Here is a 24,545-nt window from a genome sequence, read left to right as displayed (position 1 = left end):
ACCACATCCAGTCTACAATAACTGGAGCGCACCACATCCAGTCTACAATAACTGGAGCGTACCACATCCAGTCTACAATAACTGGAGCGCACCACATCCAGTCTACAATAACTGGAGCATACCACACCCAGTCTACAATATCTGGAATGTGAAAACACCACATCCTGTCTAAAATATCTGGAGTATGAAAACACCACATCCAGTCTTCAATAACTGGAGCGCACCACATCCAGTCTACAATAGCTGGAGTGCACCACATCCAGTCTACAATAACATGAGCGCACCATATCCAGTCTTCAATATCTGGAGTGCACCACATCCAGTCCACAATAACATGAGCGCACCACATCCAGTCTACAATATCTGGAGCGCACCACATCCAGTCTACAATATCTGGAGTGGACCACATCCAGTCTACAATAACTGGAGCGCACCACATCCAGTCTACAATAACATGAGCGCACCATATCCAGTCTACAATATCTGGAGTGCACCACATCCAGTCTACAATAACATGAGCGCACCACATCCAGTCTACAATATCTGGAGTGCACCACATCCAGACTACAGTAGGAGAGTAGGTGTAAACATCAGATTATTCTTTGAAGGTTTCAACATCTTTTTCTTCTAAGATATTTAGAGGAATCTGGCATATTTACAAAAAAGGATAACAATGAATCCCTCTTATCAAAAATATAAATACTAAGCACCAAAAGATATACATATTAAGCATTAAAATTCATTTTAATTAAAAAATACATTTAAAAAAAAAATCTGATTATTATTCTTAGAAGTGATATTGATAGAAGTGAAATTAGGCAATAATGAAGTTTCCTATCTACCAGCAGTTGTTGGAGACCAATCCAAAGCATATCCCTCTGTCTGGTGACCACTGAAGGAGAAGACAGGGGGAGGCGACTCTTCATTACGTGTGTACACAGCCATTATGTTGGAGTCATTGACAGCCTTGAGAGGGCGCGTCAGGTCCCAGATGTACACCTTGCCCACCTCCGACCAGGATGCTGCTAAGGACTTGTCACCAATATTGGTTGTCTGAAACCAAGGTAAGATCAATCAAATTTTGCGAAAAACCAGGACACATAAAGACTAACCAATGAAAGTGTACATATGTAAACATTCTGAATCTCTAAAAAAAACCAAGGGGCCCAGAGGGCATGTATTGCTCACCTGGATATCGAAGCAATCATGGCAAAATATTCTCCAAATGAGATCCAAGGGAATAGGCCAGACCTCAAGGCCAATCCTAGTAGCAATCTGTATTAGAGTTTATGTATGGTTATGGGGTGGGGATCTCAACTGTTTCCAAGCTGTGAATCAGAAACTAGGTCCCCAGGGTTGTGGCCAGACCCCAGGATCTATTCTAACATGATAACATCATGACTGCATTCATCTCTGTATGCCCAGCATTTGTATATATAGTTTTGGGGTGGGGATCATAACCATTTAAAAGTTATGACCAAGGGATTTAGTCTGCAAGGGTGGGACAGACCCTGGGGTCAATTCTAATATCATGACCGCATTCGTCTCTTTATGCCCAGCATTTGTATATATAGTTTTGGGGTGGGGATCATAACCATTTAAAAGTTATGACCCAGGGGTTAAGTCTCAAAGGGTGGGAAGACCCCAAGGCCATCCTTGAAGGGTATGTGCATTCATTTCTTTATATTCAGCAATTGCATATATGGTTTCAAAGATATAACCCAGAAACTAAGTTCCTAGGGTTGGGGAAAAACCACAGGGCCTATTTTTACATCATGATTGTGTTTATCTCTTCATGCCCAGCAATACTATATATGGGTATGGGGTGGGGATCTAAACTGTTTCAAAGATTCAACGATCCATAACATACAATATTGACCCCATCGACCCTAACACTTGACCCCAGGGCCATAAATTTCATAAATTCAAAAGAGTGCTAGTTGATGATTACAATGATTGCCATTACTCTCTGCTACTTGAAGGAGTAGAGAAGAAGATTTTTAAAGATTACCCCATTTGTTTTACCTATTTGGCCTGGCCCCTCAGGCCCCTGGGGGCGTAGCCCCATACATTTCGTAAATTCAGATCCCCATGTCCTAGTGATGTACCATGTCAAGTTTGGTCAAAATTGGCCCAGTGGTTTTGAAGAAGAAGATAAAAATGTAAAAAGTTGATGTACGACGGACGCGGGCCGTGGTATGCCATAAGGGGTCAGGTGAGCTAAAAACCCACCTATCCATCTAGGAAGCTGATAGATCTCATTCACGGATAATTTGCAGGGGAGGTATTTTTCAAATTTTTTGAAGTGATTAAGAAATAAAAATACACTGTGTTCACAAACAGAGAAAAATACTATGCTTATTAGGTTTTACATGTATTTATTAAACAGCAATGAATAAAACCTCAGATTCCAGTTGGAATCAAATAAGGGATCAGAAAAGATAACTGACTTAAGTTAATCATTTGATTTAATGTTCAAGTGTGAGATAAATAGCAAGGGCTTCTGCAGAGAATATTCGGTAGACGGCATTCAATAGCAGCACCTTTTGCAACCATGCCTGCAGGCTGCAGCAACCTTGTGGTCGTCTTCCAAACCATAGTATTAAATGACTGAAAGTCCTAATATTTGAACTGCAGTTTCGAAAAAGATAAATTAAAGGTCATAGGTTCAGTATCAGTTTTGAATATCTCATAGAGTGAAAGATCGACCTCAGGCAAAATAAGTGCCATTGATGGTTAGAATATTGGAACAGAATTAATCCAATCTGTCCCTAAAACACTAGCTATACATACATGTATTTAGCTTTATAGTCTGACTTAATTAGTGATAGCTGGATTAACTAGGCTCTACTGTTTATCTCATTATATTTATTTTAACATCAAAGTAATAACTGAATTGCAAGGACAAGTGATGCAGATTTCATGATAAAACCTACCCTTATTCTATTGACACACCCCGTGTGTTTGATTAATGCTGTCTCTAATTCAGGTTTGTTTTCATCATCATCGTCATCATCTTCATCACTTTCCTCATCACTTTTTTCTTCTTCATTGTCAGGTTTTTGTTCCTTTGATGTACGATGCAGGTTGCTCATTTTCATGACAATAACATGATTAGTGTGTCCTCTCTCTCCCTGGGTCCCACTAACAGTATAGCAGGTCAGCGGGAAGCTTTCCCTCTTGTCCCCAAGGGAGTCATGTAAAATGTCAAAGCTAAGGCAGGGAGCTCCTTTTTATAAAACAAAAGAATAATTGATTTATTCCATTATAAGTTAAATTTAATTTTACATGTTATGTCTTCATTTTTTTTTGTCTTCTGTCTAAATGAGCGATTGACTGTTGTCGTGGGTCAATCTAGACTTGATGCACTTTCATTTATAGGTAGTTTCCCTATCAGAAGAAAATTTTCGTTCTTTGAAATTCCCCCATGTGCTTTAAAATTCACCTATTTCAACAAGAAAATGTATTTCTTTTAAAATATTTCCCCTATGATTTTTCTTTAAAGTCTAACATAACAGTTTAAAATACATAATACTGCATATATTCATTTTCTTCAGATAATTATAAAAAAAATCTAGTTTAAGCTTAAAATTGTTCATAAATTGTAATACACTGTACACATGAAAAATCTTGTATCTTTAATCTCGACGCTAAAGCCTTATATATACCAAAATTGCAATTTCCCCCAAATCTGAAAAAAGAGTAGATTGCCCTAAATCCTAGATTGATTCCTGGTTGTATTAATATTCTCTTGTTCAGAACTCTGAACTATGTTTCATTGGTGATGGGGTATTACTGTTTACTTAGATTTCTGCTCACAGTACTGACAAAGATTTTTTTAATTCATAATCCCCAAGAGCGATATATCCAGATCCTACTAAATGAAGGCTACATGTATCTGAAGTGAAAGAACTTGTGGTGAAAATAGACATGTGTAGAGTGAAATTCCTTTCCAACAGCCTAGCTTTTGGTATACATGATGTATTTTACAAATTTTATGCACTAATTATTCATCATTGTGGCCATTGGAATATATGTGTCATTTTGTTTCTAGGGAAATGGAGAATTATGTCCGCGAAAAAAGAGAGCACTTTACTTTTATGGAAGGTTTTGAAAGACAAAATTTACATCTTTCATGCCGAGTTATTATATACTGTTTGTACATCCACTAGAAAACTGTTTTTGATGGTGGGAATAGAAGTTAGGTGGGGTTGTTCTTCGTCTCACATCATTGGGGTGGCAATTTAACGGACTATGACAGTTGATCTAAACCCCTGAAACGTCTAATATTACTCTATACACATCGGAATAGGTCCAAACAAACCAGCTGATACCAAATATCGGGTCCCTGTGAAACATAATATAGGTGTATTACAGGTCCAGTACACTCTGCCGATTGAGCTATATAGCTATAAAGACCTTTATAGCTATATACACCTATAAATTATAGCTGTATTGAGCTTTATTTTCTCAGATTTCAATTTTCATCGAATTAAAGCAAAGTCGCATAAAACAATCAGGTTTATGGTAATGTTGACTACAAAAAACATACGGTTAGATGTTTATTTTCATATTTCATAAATGTAAAATTTCCGATTTTTTTACATCATTATTTTTTTAAAAGAATACTTATATTTAATGTCTTTTATTATCGACCTAATGATACAATCTTCTTTTAAAAGCGACTTTGTTTCGTTTTCCTTAAAAAAGAAAATCACTTGAAAATAGCTCAAAAGACCCATTTCAGATAGGTCAATAGAGCTATTATATGTCTTTACAGCTATATAGCTCAATCGGCAGAGTGTACTGGACCTGTATTGTGACGTAAAGTGTAAGACCACAGGCACCTGGTGAGACTGTCAAATTAATTGTTCTAGCCTAAGTTAAAACGTTTCCTCGATTTAAGCTATTCTTTCCCTTAAGGAAAAGTTAAGCTTAGACAACAATGACTTTAATGTTTCGTTATACCGTAGCCTAATACTGTGGGGGTCAAATGACAATACAAAACTGACAACTTGAAACAAGAGGATGGAGCACCTGTCTGTGCTTGGTGGTACATGACATATGCAGATTCATCACAGACTAATTTTTCGCCCTCTTTCAATGTTTCGCCAGGTAAATAAACTTGGCTTTCTTCTGTTTGTTCTTCCATTATGTCCTCATCATCGCTATCATCGCTCATAACATCCATTTCTTCTCCCGAATCATCCGACATTTCTTGTTTATCATCAGCCATGTTGAAAATGAACCCACGTGTTTCCAACCTCGTTTTTGAAATTGACCCCGAGTGAGGTCAATCTTGACCAATCGGATCTCTCGATTCTTTTCTTGGCCTTCGATACATACAAACAACATGGCCGAACAAGTCTGGAACGAGAGGTAAAATATTGTACTTTTGTTCTTATTTATTTTTAACGGGTACTTATTGTAGCGCTCTTCCTAATACAAATGATATGTCTATTCTAATGGATGGTATATTTGCAGTATTTATAAACGGGAATGTAATGTTGCCCGGAAGTTTGTCGAATCGATATAACACACACATTATTATTGTTGACACTGACTGAATCGAACAAATGATATCGACAGTGGCACTGTTGTTTTAAAGTGCCACTTAAAAATCGATAGAGTGCTGTATGATTAATAAGTAAACACTTTGAAAATCAAATTATAATTTACTTTACTCAAGTAATTGCATGCACTCATTGCATATTTACAGTAAATTTAGTACTAGCCTCCTTCCCCACCCTTTTAAGGCATACCTGTCACTTGAATTGCCTCCCTCAAAAATATAACAGGTCATGCAGTATCATGGTTAGCGTGGGTGACTGTATTAAAGTTAAAACAAGTGATTGGCACGTGCATAGTGGAGAGCTAGACTAGTAAGCCACTTTACATGGACACATACTGGAACATCTTAGACAGGCCAAGTATCTGGGTGTAACACTATCATCTGACCTTAAATGGGATTCACATATAAATACTATCTGCCCAAAAGCAAATTCTACGCTAGGCTTTTTAAGACGAAATCTTAAAATTGGCTCATTATCAGCCAAAGTACAGGCATACACATCATTAGTTTGACCATCACTTGAGTATGCCTGTACAGTATGGGACCCTCACACCCAAACAAATATTGACAAGTTGGAAATGGTCCAGCGAAGGGCAGCGCGCTATGTGCTCAATAAGCACAGGTACAACCATCGTGCCTCCAGTGTGTCAGAAATGTTGGACCACCTAAAGCTGCGCCCTCTAGCAGATAGACGTAGAGATGCTCGTCTGACCATGCTTAATAACATTGTAAACCAGAAAGTCACTATCGTAAAATCAGACAGATTAATCCCTACAGTTAGAAAATCCCGAATAAACCACCAGTTTTCGTATCAAATTGCCCACTCAAAAACCCAGACCAGAAAGGCATCTTTCTTCCCTCGAACTATACCCGAGGGGAATAAACTCCCACCTGACATTATTTTGAGCCCCACTACAGAATTATTCAAATCAGCCCTCTACCGTCACCTTTCAAACGCAAATTAGACCATCTCGTATCTTTTAAAAACAATCTCTTTCCATGTTTCACTCCTCGTCTGACATTTTATCTTCAATTTGTTGAAGTTGGTCAGTACCATTTAGAAGTAGAAGTAGAAGGTCCTGTGTTCTATCACTAGCGGAGGCATTACATTTATTTACGTCTCACGTTTGGTCACACGTAGAGACATAGGAAATATTGACAAATATACTCAGCAATACTTGACCAAGAATCGCTATGACCCCAGGAAAACTTGGGAGGAGTTCTTCCCTGGAGGGAAAGTATATATCACCCTGGTAAAATACTATAGCTGCATCATGTAGTGTGTAAGACTATTAACCGAAGGATTTGAGCCCTAGCAGAGGCATTAAAACAAAACCCACAGACTTAGTAGTCTTACTGTTCCACTCAACCGAATGAGCTAAAGAGAGATTCTCTCTTCCAGGGGCTTATACAAGCGATTCCTGTGGAAGTATTGCTGAGTATATAGATTTGTCAATATTTCCTGCATATTATTCCCTATATGGTACTCCTATATAACATAACGGGCGGCGCCTGTCAAAAGTATCTCGCCGTGTAAACCTCTAACACTGTTGAAGTACCCTATATGGGTTCCCAATGTAACAGGGTTAATTAGTTTTTCAGTGCCTATGCTAGGGGTAAAACCTGGGTCCTCTGGTTTACTCTGATCTTGAGCTCTACAGATTAAGCTGAAAGAGAAATTCTTCCTACAGCCTAGTCGGTAGGATACAGCTAGTATTAAAAACACTAAATTTGAGGGTCTAAAATCGGGAGTCTCCCTCCTAAATAGGGAGGGTTGGCAAGTATGCATATCTATATGCCATGTATTATATGCGAATATTAAAGCCATTTTGGTCTCTATGGAGTATAACATATAGATAGATATGCTATTATGCAATAAAGTATTACTTCCCTTGCTTATATCACACCTGGGCAGCTGTTGATCTCAGCGCATTTCAGATCTACTTTTTGCTTATCCCAAAGTTTCCGTTATTTCGCCCCACACAGGTAGTGTTTTTATTTGTATTTTTACTTATTTTTTATTATTATTTCTTTTGTAAGTAATAGTATAACTAGTTTATCTAAATCCTAAACAAATGGTACTCTTTGCCTTAAGACTATAATTAATATATTTATATTGCTGTGATATCGTTATGGCGGGTACGTATATGGCGGATGTCGTTATAGCGAACTATTATGTGACGCCATAGTTTATGACGTCAATACTTCAAATAAAGTCTGAAAATCCCCTAGAAGAGATAAAAGTACTATAAAGACTCGTTGTTAAGAATTTTTCTTTATACAATATTTATTCGTCCGTAAGGATCATTTTTCTGATTTATAATATATATATATATATATATTATAAAAATATTATCTTAAAAGCAAACATTATCCCGCTGAAGTGGTACTAAACGCCATACAAAGAGCTAAAGAGAAAGGCCCTGTCAGTGTTAATTTAGAAAGAGCTAACACCAAAGATGCTGATATCATACCATTTGTTACTACTTACAATCCAAATAATTGTTATATGTTTCCTGTCGTTAAACATTTTGTAAATTTTATGAAAAACAGTGAGAACATGAAGTGTATTTTTGATAAGAAGAAGATTATAAACTGTAAAAGACAACCTAAAAACTTGAAATGTTTACTATGTACATCTAAATTTGATATGAATACCACAAATGTTGTCACTGGTGTAAAAAAATGTAAGAAACCAAGGTGTGGTACATGTAAGATTATCATTGAATGTAAAGACTACGTTTTTGCAAATGGTTCCAAAATAGAAATTAGATCAGACATTAACTGTAATTCTAAGAATGTTATTTACTCTTTAATATGTAAACAATGTGGTGAATTTGATATCGGACAGACCGGATGTGAATTGAGAATACGAATGAATGTACGTAGACAACAAATGAAGGACAATGAACTAAGATTTTTAAAAGTTAGCAAACATATGCATCAATGTTCTAAAGATGATTTTCATGTGTTACCTATTTACAAACTGAATAGCGACGATGTAGTTGCAAGAGAAATTAAAGAAAATATGTTTATAAAAGTCCTCAAACCCAGCTTGAATGCACAATGATTTTTGCAATGTATTGTATGTAGATGTTTTCTTTGTCTTTGTATTGTTTGTGACGTCACTATGCTTGTTTATTTATGACGTCACTAAAATTGTTGACTATACAAATATTGATGACGTCATGTAACTAACGGTGATAAATAAACATCAATCCGCCTGAAGAAGCCCTAGAAGGCAGAAAGGCCTAGCGGACGATCTGAAAAAATTATGTTTTTATTTTATATATATATATATATATATTATAAGGTTTGTATTGAAGTGGCATCACATTTAAATTAAGTGGCATCACATTTGAAAAATGATCATATGAATTATTTCAGTAACAAAAATAATTAAAGCAAACTTTGCAGTAGGATATTGGTACTCTTGATAATAGACCCTGGCTGTGCCCAGTTCCACAAGTATAAACTCAAGAGTAAACTAGGCTCACCTTAAGAAATGCACTTTAAAGACATCATGTTTGATCACTGTAGAATTTAAGTATAAATATTAAAATTCATATCAATTTTTACAATAATTTCAGGGAACAGTTTTTTTTCAGGTTTTAGACTGAGTTTTGTTATATATGTTCTAAATCACAGCAACTGGTTCTGCATCTGTTTGTTTGATGTCAGAATATCCAAACAGGAGATTTATTGTGATTGTAAGATATCACCACTGTTTTCTTTTTTTTCCCACTGGCACATTAAATCTGTTCTGCACAGTGTCGTCTTATTCTTAATGGCTGTGTTTCAATGATTTCCAACGATCATTGAGATTCAAAACCTAAATAACAGTGAAGGACCCAACAGTTCAGTTCATACTTTTACCTACATTAAAGTTTGTTTCTTTGACATTGTACTATCAATAATTTGTGCCTGCTGTTAAGAACATATGATAATTTACCATTATAGTAAGTCATTTTGATGTTGTTTCCCCCATCCTATCCTGTAACATTTGTGTATACTGCCTCACCCTATAAGTCATAGATCCTTTCTTGCCTACCTGAATATATATATATATGTTTATATAAAACCACCTCATCCTATCAGCTTTAATCATCCAGTCCTTTCCTATGAATCCGAATGTTATTTTATTTTCTAGTCAATTTGGGGGCAATAATAAGACCTCTTGTCTGTGATTTTTTTTTATATGTTATAAGTCTATTTTTTTTAATGAAAGTTTTATTGTATACGGGGAATTTTTGATCAAAGTTCACCTTTTTTGCTTTCCGTAGTGAGGGCGAAACTATCATTACAACGAATATATACAAATGTTAAGGGCAAAATTAATACTGGGTGGAAATTCATTTCATGGGTGAAGAGCGCAAGTTTGATTGGGCAAAACTTTAATTTATACAATGTGTTATTTACCCGTCAGGTAATGACTTTTGTGTGATATTTTCCATAATTCTTAATGCACAGGCCTCAGTGAAACAGCAGTAAAAAATCACTACAAATTATCATATGGTTCAACAGCTGTAATCCGTTCCTCCTCATACTATTTATCCAATCTAGCCATGTGTTTACCTGGCTCTCAGATGACCCTAATTTCCCATGTTTTGTTCTATAAGTCTGCTTATTGGGGTTTAATATGCTGATACCCAACTCATCATTATTGATATGTACCTGGTATGCTGGAATAAGTATAGAAATGGAATGTTGACTTTCTCATTGATCAAACAAACCGCAAAAAGACCAGGAAGAATAGATCGACTTTAAGTCTGTACCAGATAATTAATAAGATATTACTGTTACAGAAGAATTTCCGTAACACAGGGATGAATCAATATTTATAACATATTTGGGAATAGTTTTAAGTTTGTTGTACTATTATAAGATAACATATTTCTGACTCCGAGTCCCTGAACTGATATTGGGTTGTTGTTTTCTCATCCCTAATGTGACATTGATAGTGGTATTGGTGTACAACTGAATTATTCAGTACGTCACATAAATTAAAAATAATGCGATAACAACTTGTTGTCGTTTTCTGTATCCATTTGTACGTATAACAGTTGCAGTTGATGATTGTTGCTATAACAAAGACCATCACGTTGTTAGGAGTGAATGCTAGGGTTCATGTTGTAATAAATCTACGGATGCGTATTAGAGTTTTATCCTGATAATGTGTAATGAGTTATGTGTAATTTGTGTATATATCCCCCTCAATAATTGTCTCCAGATACATTTACCTAATTGAAAAATGATCAATTTATATATGCCTTAATTTTTTTTTGAAGTACCTACATGTATTGTAGGTAATTGATTTAAATACTAAAACTGAAATACAACAAGATTTTATAGAATCAGACAATATTACTTCAAGTGTTTGATATTGATAAAACACATTAACTATGATCTTTTTCTATAATTTTGAAATATGTCGGCTTGTTTGCCCCTGAATAGAGATAAAGCCAGCAGAAATGAAAAACAAATAACACGGCTTCTGAATTGATCAGTTTCTGTAAACAAGATCATGGGTTTATTGCCAATGGGAGAATTGAAAATATCAGTTACATGTTATTGGTGAAACCACATGTATCACTGCTGTCAGTGGAATCGATTGCAATCTGTCCACCATCTATTCCCCATGCGACTGTAAACTTTAACTTTAAATGGCATTTCCTCAATAACCACTATAATATTTGTCATACAAATTTAAGTTTGAAAAGGAAAAAAAAGTATGTCCAAAAAAAGTATGTCCAAAAATTGGACTTCTAGGGATGTTGCAATATATTGTTGAAATTTGAATGTCATTACAATTATTTTAAAATAAAGTGTCATTTGTATGTGTGCACATGTGCATAACATGGCTGCTTTGGAGCTTTTTATGATGCTGTAATAATAATTAGAAATAAAAAGCAAGGAATCATTTAGTTAAAAACTTTGTTTGAAACTTGAATTGCTGTTCAGGACCAACAAGGACAATAGAAATTGCATGAACTTGATTCCTATCTACAAAGATTGTAGTAAGGTAACACCAGAATAGTTCCTGGACCAGGGTAGACAACATTGAGGGGAGGTAAAGCAGGAAGCTCACTTCTTCCATGTTCTGAAGCCAAGTCAACGGCCCGAGCACCAGAGCAAGGATACACTAAGGAGCCAGCTAAATATTCCTTAGCCTGTCCAAACCCAAAACATGTCTGATCTAAAAAAAGTAAATAGAGTACCCATCCTGAGAAAAGTATACACGTCCTGAGAAAAACCTGCTTAAGCGAAGACTCAAGATATTATAACCATTCACACATAACGGGGGAGGATCTCTGGGTTTGAGTGCATCATCCTCTACTAAGGCTATCGAGGGAGGTTCCATCTCAGTGGCTCCACCAACAGAAGATATAACACATCTCTGAAAACCAAGACTACCTTGGCCACAGATGTGCAATCAGGAAGAGAGCGCAAGAATGCTTAAGCTTCCGACAATTGTTTAGGGGGTTAATGTCCTCGCAGCAGTTAAAGGTCATATAAAGACAGAGGATTAGGGAGACACCACTGAAAAGATAAAGAAGGAAATAGAGTGCTGCAGTAGAGAAACGGACCTATTTAGGTTTCTTTAATGTCCCATGAGCAGAAGAAACAGAAAGAAAAGCCAACTCTGCCGGGGGTGGGGTTATGTCAGTTGCACCTTAGTATTTGCAGTGGCCTACAGCAGGCCTAATCTTTCTGGGAATCCCTGGATGATATTTTGCAAATTCATCAGAAGTTGTTTCATCATGTATTTGTCATCAAATTTGACTTCGAAGATTCATATAGTCATCAATCTCATAAACGATATAGAAGCAACTAAAAATGTGCTGAATCAGCAATTTTGTCATCCAACAATAAAAAACAATGAAGATATATATATATAATAGAATTGATGCAAAATTATCACTCTGAACAAGTATACCAGAAGGTACGCCACATTGAAATCTTTCTATAGGATGAACATAAAGTTTACATTTAACTTTATTGACTTTTTATACGCCCGTCAAATTTGACGGAATTATTATGGTATTACGGATTTCTTTGAAACTAAGTAGGCTAAATAATCATGATATGTTGTTGTGGTTCCTTGAAAAGAATTTTAATTCAACAGTTTTAGAAAAAGTTATTGCCCTTTGTTTATTTCAGTATTTGATTTTTGTCTGGCAGTCTCCTCCTACATTTTTCAACGGATCTCTTTGAAACTTGGTTTACATTATAATCATGATATGAAGTTGTGTCTCCCTCAAAAAGATTTTGATTCAACAATTTTTGCAAAAGTTATTGCCCTTTGTTCATTCAGGATTTGATTTTTTGTCCGGAGATTTTCTTCTACATTGTTTAAAGCATGTCAGCTAGCCACTCTTAGAATGATGCAGATCTTATTTCAATGTAAGAAAGTAAATTACACCATATGGCATTCGACGGGCGTATATTGTTCCACCCCGCGGTACTCTTGTTTCATTTAGTCATATACTCTTCCTGTTTTAAATATATAAAATCTGGAGCTTAAAATAGTAACATTTTTTGCTGGCTCAACATCTGTAAATAATTGTTTTGTCATCATCTGTAAACTTGTCAGGTTTCATGCTTATACAAAATATCCCACAAATCATTCATTTATGTTCACCAATATGCAGTGCTAAAAAGGGAAGGCTGCCTATTACACTTTATAACATTATTTTCCAGTATAATATCTCTGATAGCCTCTTGCAATCTGAATTAATTTTCACCTTTTAAAAAGTTATAGATTTTTGGTTCAGTACAATTATATATATACATCTGTATATACATCTGTATGTGTGGAGTAGATTTTAACTAGGGCAATTAACAAGGGTACACAAATATTCAACAATGACAATGTAAAATTGTATCAGTTGTTCAATGGAAACGAGAGTATAAAAGTAACCAAGTTTGCATTCCAGCCATTTTAGATAATTGATTTCTTTTGTCAATACAAACTTGTAATAATAATGGCCCAGTGATATGAAAATAAGAATAATCTATAATGTTCCTGGCTTGTTGTGTGTTTTCCTGTTGTGAGAAAGTGCGAGGTCAAATAACATTGATTTCCCACTTTCAGATTGTGATGTATGGAGTGCTGTGGTCAGCTTATAGACAGAAGTAATATCTGTCTGTTCCATTTAATCTGTTTAACTGATTGTCAGTGCTGGGGATAAACACTTGCTGTAAGGTGTGGCAGAAAATGTCTCTGGACTGTTGCCCCTGAAGCTTGGCAGGGATCATTATTGGTATTTCTCATCAAACATTGACTAGAAGAAGCTGTAGCAAGCTAATGTGACACGGTAGTGAGTCGCTGTGCGTGGTTAGTAACCAGCGCTAACATCACATAAACATAGCTTCAGATGCTGGCGACACTGATGACTGCCCTACCCGTTACCACATGGCTGACGACAATACACCAGGATAGGCCTAGAACTGTGATCACATGGAATCTTGTGACTGTATAAAGATATAGCCTAACTGGGGTCGCACAGAATCTGTGACAACCTAACTGTGGTCACACAGAATCTGTGACAACCTTTATAGCTAACTGTGGTCACACAGAATCTGTGACGACCTATATAGCTAACTGTGGTCACACAGAATCTGTGACAACCTAACTGTGGTTACAAGGAATCTTGTCATTGATACCTGTAGATCTATAATGGTGTATAGGAGATTCTTACATCCTGTTCAAGTATATGTGATGGTCAGTGTACCTGACGACCTATCCAGTATGGGGTTCAGTGACAACTGGATTTTAATCCGTTGACAATTCAGAGTTATTTTGTTTTCATTATTGGAGTTGTGCATTGCGTATATTTACACATGTATACTTTTCTTACGCGAGAGAAGTGAAAACAATTCTTCATGAGTGTCTCAGAGCATGGAAAATACGCTTTTTTGGAGGAAGTTGCATGATGCACCCAGATATCTAAAAAATCCAAGTCCTAAATCAAACATGGCTGTAGCAGCTGACAGAGCCCGGCGGTAAGATGTCTGTTCTTAATGTTGTAGTTTAAATCTTAGGTGTCTTCTCAGACACCGTCCTTCCTGTCTGTCTCGCAAGCAAAGTGACTTTGGTAATTTGACAGTAATTTATGTCATCATTGTTAATTGTTTTAACACACTTTACAGAAGAGTATTTCCTAGAGTTTACTTATTATAAATGAGAATACTCTATAACCTTCTAGAAGTTGTTTGAAAAGTCACTTTTTCAGTGACACTGTCATTAAACCTTAATTTTATTGAATTCCTATTTATAAGTATGTTTATTGCTGTGCTGTCTGAGACAGGCTTGATTCCGCGTCTGTTTCAGCAGTCATAACGAGTGTGATCAAGTGCAGTAGGATTGATGCTGTGGTTGATATCTCCACCTGGGATTTAAGGCCACCATGATAACAATAAGTGGCGTAGTACAAGAAACAACAAAGTTTGTTAGTATTACTAAATCCTAATGGGTTTCAATCTACATCAATATACTCAAGCAGAATGTAATATGGAAACCTGTCAAAATTGATCCTATTCAGTCTGAAAAGTTGGTTATTCTGCATTTAAATATTTAGGGTGCTGTATGGTTTAGACAGGTTTCACTATAGAGGAATTTTGTCCCAGCTGATGAACAAAGTATGAAAGCGCCTTAAATTGTGACAGCCAGGGTATAGCTGGTACTATATAAGAAAATGTATTGATTAGATAGTATTCACCAACCTACAGATAGCTGTCTTACCACTACACCCCACTATAACACATACCAATATTGATCATTTTATAATCACTAGGTTCTAATGGGTTATCATCCTGACACTGCGGTTTTTAAGGAGAAAACAAAATCTGGTTAAAAAATTTTTGAGATGATTTGGGTCTGCATTAAAATTAAAAATCGGTTTGACTGAATTTAAAACCTGAATTTTCCACCGAGTCTAGCTGATGTGATTTTAAATTGATAACTATTTATAAAATATTGTAGGATGATTCATGTGGTGTAGAAATTTGTCTGTCTTTGTCATAAAAATCCATAACGAGCCAGACATTTATTGTGTTTTTATGACAGAATGGAATAAAAGAGGTTTATTGAAACTTCTGTAGTAATGGCAGACATAAATGATAGATGTAACGGTTGTAAAGATTACTTGACAAACATCAAAGTGTCAGTTGTACAGTTTATTTTGAAGTTCTGCAATGCCTGCCACACTTTATATTGAATTTAAAAAAAAAAACATTTGCGCACAAATATTAACAGTCGACAGTATTATTCCAAATGTAAGTGGGTGTTCACTGTTTTGTTTGATGTTAGAATACATGTATCTTTTGTAAATTACAGCTGTTGGCTGAAACTTTAAATTAGAGGTTTAAAAATGTGATATTGATTACTTCCTAATGTTTACAGTTGTTCAACAGCACCAGTAGCTGACATTTTTATCTGTAGCTCAAAACCTATGTTCATAAAATATTTTACTGTCACTTGACAGTTGTAGGAAGGTTTGGAATTGACTATTACATAAATATTAGGACTTCTATCTTCTTCTCATAAATTGATTGATGCCAATTGTTTAAAAAAAACCAGGATTTACCTTTTGGTAGGGATAAATGTATCTTTATGCATTTCTTTTATGCAGGAGGTATATATCTTATTCATGGCACATGTACCTGTCACAAGTAGCTAATCCTACCCTTTGTACTTGTGGTACATGTATATATATATACTATGTAGTAGCAATGGTAGGCTGCATTGCAGTTGATATCACTGATAATAGGTGCATGTGTCACATTATTGCACAGATAAATTTATACGATCATGTAAATTTCAACCCTGTGAAAAAATGGCTATTTTGTAATGATTACATCCTAAATAAGCTGACAATTTTTTTTTCATTTTCATAATTTTCACTACAGATGTTTTCCTCTGATCAATCAGCTAACTAGAATGCCAACTTTATTTTCATCATAAAGCCTTCTGTTTGTTTTAAGTTATCATTCAATTTTTTTTAATTTTTTTTTTTATTGAAAGTAGCCCCGGTAGCATGCTGTATGTTGTTACCTTTGGGTTAAGCTGTTGTCCCCTGTTTGGTTCGCTGATGAAATTCCTTGTATCTTTTTCCTTTTATTTTTTTGAATGTATAAGCATATAAGTATGTTTAATCCTCTATGATGTATAGACATCTATCACTTGTCATCATCAGGAAGGGTATGCCAGGCTGGATAATATCTTGTATGTTAGTAGGTATGGATTGTCTGTCAGATCTACCAGTGACTACTTACAGTTTCTGTAAATTGACTTGATTAGATCGACCCACAGGAAAGGTTTCCACTGTGAAATCCTGATGACCATGTTAGAATGTGTTGACTGACATGTTGCTGGTAGATTGGCCTGAACAAAATACTCCTGTTAATATTTCATTACTGTTCCTGTTTTGTTGGAAACCAATGACAAGTATAATGAATGGTGAGTCGACACAAACGTCCACATCAGCCTGTTGGGCTCATGGCCCATAGGACTTTGGATTGTTACGGGGTAGAACTCATCATATTATTACATTTTTCTCAAATGATATATGCATTGTAAATATTTTAGCACAACATTAAAACTTATTAGCAAAAACGCAAATTGAGTGTAACATGGTAAATGAGGCATAACAAATGTGTTGTGTATCAGGTAGATATAGCTCAGTTCCTGATATTTCATATTATGCATAGCTATAGCAGTATCCCACATGCAAAACAACCCATATCACAAACAAGTATCTGATAAATGGAATTCTTTATCGTTAGTTAAGGATTGGACAAGATAATAAATTGGTCAATTGATTTATACACTGAAAACCGAAGTGTGCTCTTTCGCGATTTATTCAGAAGTGCAGTCTTTACAATAAACCATTTTCAAGGTTTATTTAGAGTGCAGTTATGTTTTCAGTCCATATATTGATAAACAAATTTATTATCTAGTCCAGTAAGGAAAACATTTGTCAGGCGATGTTAGTATTAACACTTTACACGTATAGATACATGTTTAGAATAATATCTATAAAATATACATGTAGGAGAAGGATATGGGTTGACCTAAATAAACTTGACGTGAGAAAGTCTCCAAGGTGTACAAACATATACACGAACTGGAATGTTGGCAAATAAAGACAGGAATATATTTAGCATGCATAGTTGGCGTCACAGACAGATCACAGCTATCATTAGTTTTGAAGAGTTAGAGGCCATATATACCTGGCTGTTTCTAACTTTGCAGTCTCAGGAATGGTGATCAGCTTTGGGATTGTTAAAGTATCTCTGGCTGTAAACCCCTAATAACCCTACCATTGAAAATCATTGATTTTGTGTCAACTTATATTACCTGGCTAGGTACTCTGGGAACAGACTACCAGGAACCTTTGATGTTTTATAGAAATTCTAAACTTTGGAATGTTCATTGGAAATTATCTTCAAGTGTTTGACCTGCTTGTTACTGAAATCATTCACAGACTGTTGTACTGATTGGAAGTGTTGGTGGTGGACAGCTCACAGAGGAAATATATTTGTACTGTGATTGATGGAGGCCGGCGTATATACACGTCTTCCGTGTCAATTATTGTTGAATTGTGTTTAATATTAAGGTGAACAAATTAATGTTTTTCTCCAGGGAAGCTAATTTAAGTTTTTTGCAAGAGAAACTAAGTTAACTTCTTCTCAGGGAAGCTCTACAAATGTATATGTGTATTGATTCCTGATACAGTTGTAAGTATTGATTACTGATACAGTTGTAAGTATTGATTCCTGATACAGTTGTAAGTATTGATTACTGATACAGTTGTAAGTATTGATTCCTGATACAGTTGTAAGTATTGATTCCTGATACAGTTGTAAGTATTGATTCCTGATACAGTTGTAAGTATTGATTCCTGATACAGTTGTAAGTATTGATTCCTGATACAGTTGTAAGTATTGATTCCTGATACAGTTGTAAGTATTGATTCCTGATACAGTTGTAAGTATTGATTCCTGATACAGTTGTAAGTATTGATTCCTGATACAGTTGTAAGTATTGATTCCTGATACAGTTGTAAGTATTGATTCCTGATACAGTTGTAAGTATTGATTCCTGATACAGTTGTAAGTATTGATTCCTGATACAGTTGTAAGTATTGATTCCTGATACAGTTGTAAGTATTGATTCCTGATACAGTTGTAAGTATTGATTCCTGATACAGTTGTAAGTATTGATTCCTGATACAGTTGTAAGTATTGATTCCTGATACAGTTGTAAGTATTGATTCCTGATACAGTTGTAAGTATTGATTCCTGATACAGTTGTAAGTATTGATTCCTGATACAGTTGTAAGTATTGATTCCTGATACAGTTGTAAGTATTGATTCCTGATACAGTTGTAAGTATTGATTCCTGATACAGTTGTAAGTATTGATTCCTGATACAGTTGTAAGTATTGATTCCTGATACAGTTGTAAGTATTGATTCCTGATACAGTTGTAAGTATTGATTCCTGATACAGTTGTAAGTATTGATTCCTGATACAGTTGTAAGTATTGATTCCTGATACAGTTGTAAGTATTGATTCCTGATACAGTTGTAAGTATTGATTCCTGATACAGTTGTAAGTATTGATTCCTGATACAGTTGTAAGTATTGATTCCTGATACAGTTGTAAGTATTGATTCCTGATACAGTTGTAAGTATTGATTACTGATACAGTTGGAAGTATTGATTCCTGATACAGTTGTAAGTATTGATTACTGATACAGTTGTAAGTATTGATTCTCTTACATTTAGTGGACACCTATGATACCAGTTTGGTGAAAAACAAAACAGTTGCTGTTAGAAACAATGGGATAGTTCTGTATTGCGCTATTAAACTTGACCTCATTTAATATATTGTATTATTTATGTATAAAATAATTGCAAACTCCAGTAAAAATTGAACTCTGCCCACTATCAGGTGGCTCTCTCCTTGCGTCACTGTAAAGGTTTCACCACACAGTGTTTGTACAACTGTTGGGCATGGCATTAAAAAGCCTAGTGTATTTAATTTATACTGTATATGTTTTATTGAGATTTCTGTTTTCATTGGTTGCCATGTCAGTGTGAACAAATGCTAACAAACAATAATTGTATATGAATACCAGTGAGTGCTGACACCTACATGTACATTGGAAATGATTTTAATAGGATTTAATAGGATATTAGTGGACGCAGGCATTGCTGCCTCTATACATCCAAATCAATATAATTGATGGCGATGGTATTATTCTTATCGGCCCTGATTTAGAATATTCCATTAGATTATCACAAACATCAATTCCTGACAACCTTTTTAGAATTTTGACTGCATGGTAAAATCTATAAATGTCCAAAAAAAATATATTCAATTACCCCTGTTTGCAATTGATAATATAATAATGTAAAATATTCCATTAAGTGGTTTGATAAGCTGTTCTGTGCAATGAGTTAATCGAACTTGAGTAAGATGTAGAAAGTATCATTGTCTGCTGAGTGTAGAAGAATTAGAGGAAATGAGGTGTGTTCTGACATTATATAATCATGTAATTGGTACCTACTGAGTATATCCTGAGGCGTACAATGGGTATATCCCTGGTGGTGACCTGATGCCTGTTGAGAACAATACATCACTGGTACTAATACTGTTATGTGTGGGTTACTGTGCAGTGGTGCTTGTCAGGGACAATATTGTATGATCGTACATCATACATGTACATTTGCCCCGGATTTGATTACATTTGCCTGGACGAAGCATTCACAGGTTATAGATTTAACCCAATGTTATAATTAAATGGACACCTTTCTAGTAAATTGATGGTGCTGTGAAATTAGTTCAAGGTGGGTTTGGGAATGGAATGTTATGAATATGAGTATGATTTTCTTTTACATGTAATGGTCAATACATTACACTTACTGACTAGACCTTATCATTATCACCCAGATTTATGTAATTATTTTCAATTATAGGACTTTAAATCGCCAACAAAGACATTTAATTAGAACCCTTCTGTTACATGGGGCCTGTTTGTTTATGCGGAACGACCGGTTTGTCTGTTTTTGAATGTAACAAATGGGTATAAATCCTACCGGACCTGCAAATATTCATGCAAGCCTTGCAAGGCTTTGTCAAGGCTCTCCTGACAGCAGCATGCATCAGATCTAGCCTGTCTGACCTTATTTCAAAAACGAACAATTCTGGTCCAACTGTTTGGATCGTGATAATCAAAAGTGGCTATGGTGTTTTATTTTAACAAGAGACCCTAAATGCATACCAGGTATATGATCCACCAATGATTTTTTCCCTATTTTGATTATACCTTGTTGTGTTATGTCACTTTTCACAGTAACTAAGAGGGTCAAGATAAGAACATTACAATTTGTCATCATGTTGTCTGTATTATTTTTATCCTTCTTTGTTGTGGTAATCAGCTGAGGACAAACAAGGGTCATGTGACTGATATAGTAGCGTTTGATTGGATGTTGCTGAATTAAACAAAGATGTCATATAGGGCCAGACGGCGGTGGAGCGACTCACCTTCTCTTCTAGATATTTCTGGGTAAGCGGAACTTTGGCTTACTGCTTCCGCTCAACAATATAACCACTTACTAATAACGACAGCTGTCGGCACTCTGTATAGCCACTTCCCATGTACATACATGTAGCACGGTTACAAAGGAAATCATCATCATGTATAAAAGAGGAGAGCATTATAAAGAATACTTTTGAAAACAAATGAAATATATATTATATGTAAAAAGTTTTTCTCCCATGTTGTCGATTTTAAATTATTGAACAGAATTTGATACTGAGTCTTCCTGAGTATAATGAATGTTTTCAAAATACCTGCTTCAAGCAACTTTCTATAGTAACCTAATTTGCATGCTAGATAGTGATATATATTCTTGCTACTAACAAATATTTTTGGTTGGAGTTGATTAGATTCATAGAGTGGTTTATAAGTATCTAAAACAAGATTTGGCATGAGGTATTGTACATTTTATTAGGACCTATAACATTACACATGTGGGCAGTACCTACATGTATGACATTACACATGTGGGAAGTAACAATATGTATGACATTATACATGTGGACAGTACCTACATGTATGACATTACACATGTGGGAAGTAACAATATGTATGACATTATACATGTGGGCAGTACCTACATGTATGACATTACACATGGGGACAGTACCTACATTTATGACATTACACATGGGGACAGTACCATCATGAATGACATTAAACATGTGAACAATTCATTGGAGACTACACCATTACATAATTGTGGATTGTACCTAGGACATTACACATGTGTACAGTACCTACATGTGTGACATTACACATGTTGGAAGTAACAATATGTACGACATTATACATGTGGGCGGTACCTACATGTATGCCATTATACATGTGGACACTACCTACATGTATGACTTTACACATGTGGGAAGTACCTACATGTATGGCATTACACATGTGGATAGTACCTACATGTATAACATTACACATGTGGAAAGTACCTACATGTATAACATTACACATGTGGGCAGTAACTACCTGTATGACATTACACGTGTGGACAGAACCTACAGGGATGGCATTACACATGTGGACCGTACCTACATGTATGGCATTACACATGTGGAAAGTACCTACATGTATAATGTCAGACATGTAGGTACTGTACACATGTGTATTGTCAGACAGGTAGGGACTGTCCACATGTGTATTGTCATTCATGTAGGTACTGTCCGCATGTATAATGTCATACGTATTGTTACTTCCCACATGCGTAATGTCATACATGCAGGTACTGTCCACATGTGGAATGTCATACATGAATGTACTGTCCACATTTGTAATGTCATACATGAATGTACTGTCCACATGTGTCATGTCATACATGTAGGTAGTGACCACATGTGTATTGTCAGACAGGTAGGGACTGTCCACATGTATGACATTAAACATGGGGGAAGTAACAATATGTACGACATTATACATGTGGACCGTTCCTACATGTCTGACATTACACATGTTGGAAGTAACAATATGTACGACATTATACATGTGGAAAGTACCCACATGTATGACATTAAACATGTGGACAGTACATACATGTATGATATTATACATGTGGGCGGTACCTACATGTATGGCATTACACATGTGGACTGTACCTACATGTATGCCATTATACATGTGGACCGTTCCTACATGTCTGACATTATACATGTAGGTACTTCCCACATGTATAATGTCGTACATATTGTTACTTCCCCCATGTTTAATGTCATTCATGATGGTACTGTCCCCATGTGTAATGTCATACGTGTAAGTACTGTACACATGTGTATTGTCATACATGTAGGTAGTGACCACATGTGTATTGTCACACATGTGGACAGTACCTACATGTATGACATTACACATGTGAACAATTCATTGGACACTACACCATTACATAATTGTGGATGGTACCTAGGACATTACACATGGCAACAGTAGATAAATTTGCTATGTTATGCTATGTTAGTATAGAAATGCCTTGACTGGTTGTGTGGATCAGGTCAGTGGAGAGGTAATATACTAAGGTTTCAGAACATGTTCTGGTTTAAATATCATGTTATAAAGAAAGCATCACTGCACTGTTATTGTGTTTTTTACTTGGTCACAAGTGATTAACTAAATAATTAATATCTCACTGTTTATAGGGGGATTGATTTTTTGTAGTTTTCATACAAGTAATAAATTTCTTTCGAAACATATTGTTTCTGTAGTTGATAATGTATGCCAACCAACCTGCTGCTTATGATTGTGGATAAGCCCAGGCAGCAAATTAATTTTAAAGCCGGATGCGTGTAGAACTGGATTATTCCCGAATAAATGCTGTACAATGTTTACACAATTTGAAAATTATATTGACACACTATGAAATGTATATTGACACATTTGAAATATTATTGACACACTTTGAAATTTATATTGATACAGCATGAAATGATATGTAAAAAATTCTATACTGACACACTATGTGTCTGAGGTTAATCAGGTTTCACGAAGGTGAAGTAGAGACGATCAGGTTGATTTGGTGTTGTTGTTGTCCGCTTCCGTCAATCGGAATTAGGGTGAAGTGGCCCTTGCCAATGCTTCTAGAGAGGCTCCAATAAAGGAAATATGACCGGAGAAACCTGACGGTGTAAGGGTGATATAATGTTTTAATGCCCTGTCATGTGACCAGTATCGTCGAATTAGACACACTGTAATAAAGTTGAGGTATAATAATATGTCATGATTAACCTCGATGTGTATGACCGAGACCTGTGTCCCTGAGGTAATCCTCCCAAAGCCATGTTTTATGATAGTTACAGACAAAAAGTCGAACAAAAGCTTGGGTTTAATTACTTTTTTTCCAGTACTGTATAAATGTTTGGTGAATCTTTATAATTTATTGACACCTAAGGAATCGGGTTATGGGTTTATTAATTAGCCAGAAAGAGCCCTAGACAACAGCAATAATTTATTCCGTTATCTTTCATGGTAATGAGTGAAAGCTTGGAGACATTAACGTGTTTGAGTATCCACCTACCCACACTTGCTCTCATTTAATCGCATGTTAGAAAGTAGTCCCAGCCTGGTTTGGGAATTATCAATTTCTGTTATTTTTGTTCATTTACATAAACCATTTGTTTAATTTTTATGTCAGTGTTTTTGAAAGAGGAGTCACTTATCAACAAATCAGCTTTGTGTGTTCCATTTTGTGGTTGAATAGTTAATGAGCGTGTACTTTATACATGACTTCCGACTCACCAATACCTGGTGATAGTCAACTTGTGTGAGCTAGTCTTCTGTGTTCAGGTTAAAGAGAGTGCAAAACTCACCAGGAATGATCTGTAACAAATTCATCATTGATTGAAATACAACGTAGAAAACATTTTGTTAGAGT

General features: G+C 35.6%; 2 protein-coding genes across 6 annotated transcripts in view; one reads left to right on the top strand and one right to left on the bottom strand.

Annotated features, from left to right (window-relative positions):
* LOC110453944 (glutamate-rich WD repeat-containing protein 1-like) overlaps window positions 1-5,276 on the bottom strand; it is a 10,732-nt gene extending 5,456 nt beyond the window's left edge. Inside the window, exons 1-3 of the mRNA XM_021503202.1 lie at window positions 5,038-5,276; window positions 2,937-3,229; window positions 843-1,053 (exon numbers count right to left, since the gene is read on the bottom strand). Of these exons, the coding sequence (XP_021358877.1) occupies window positions 843-1,053; window positions 2,937-3,229; window positions 5,038-5,236 (703 nt within the window). The 5' untranslated portion in view covers window positions 5,237-5,276. The remainder of the gene's footprint in view (window positions 1-842; window positions 1,054-2,936; window positions 3,230-5,037) is intronic.
* Window positions 5,277-5,322: 46 nt separating this feature from the next.
* Window positions 5,323-24,545, top strand: part of LOC110453942 (paramyosin-like) — a 52,793-nt gene continuing 33,570 nt past the window's right edge. For 3 of the 5 annotated variants that reach the window (XM_021503199.1, XM_021503196.1, XM_021503200.1), the window contains exons 1-2: window positions 5,323-5,379; window positions 21,021-21,148. In XM_021503199.1, coding sequence (XP_021358874.1) covers window positions 21,090-21,148 — 59 coding nt within the window. In that variant the 5' untranslated portion in view covers window positions 5,323-5,379; window positions 21,021-21,089. Of the gene's footprint in view, window positions 5,380-17,732; window positions 18,193-21,020; window positions 21,149-24,545 lie in introns of those variants that run through there. The other 2 variants (XM_021503197.1, XM_021503198.1) reach the window with 2 other exon arrangements.

This window comes from Mizuhopecten yessoensis, unplaced genomic scaffold, assembly GCF_002113885.1.
Source record: "Mizuhopecten yessoensis strain PY_sf001 unplaced genomic scaffold, ASM211388v2 scaffold7547, whole genome shotgun sequence".
In the NCBI taxonomy this organism is placed as follows: domain Eukaryota; kingdom Metazoa; phylum Mollusca; class Bivalvia; order Pectinida; family Pectinidae; genus Mizuhopecten; species Mizuhopecten yessoensis.
Note: the sequence above shows the minus strand (reverse complement) of the source record. Positions and strands in the feature narration are given on the sequence as shown.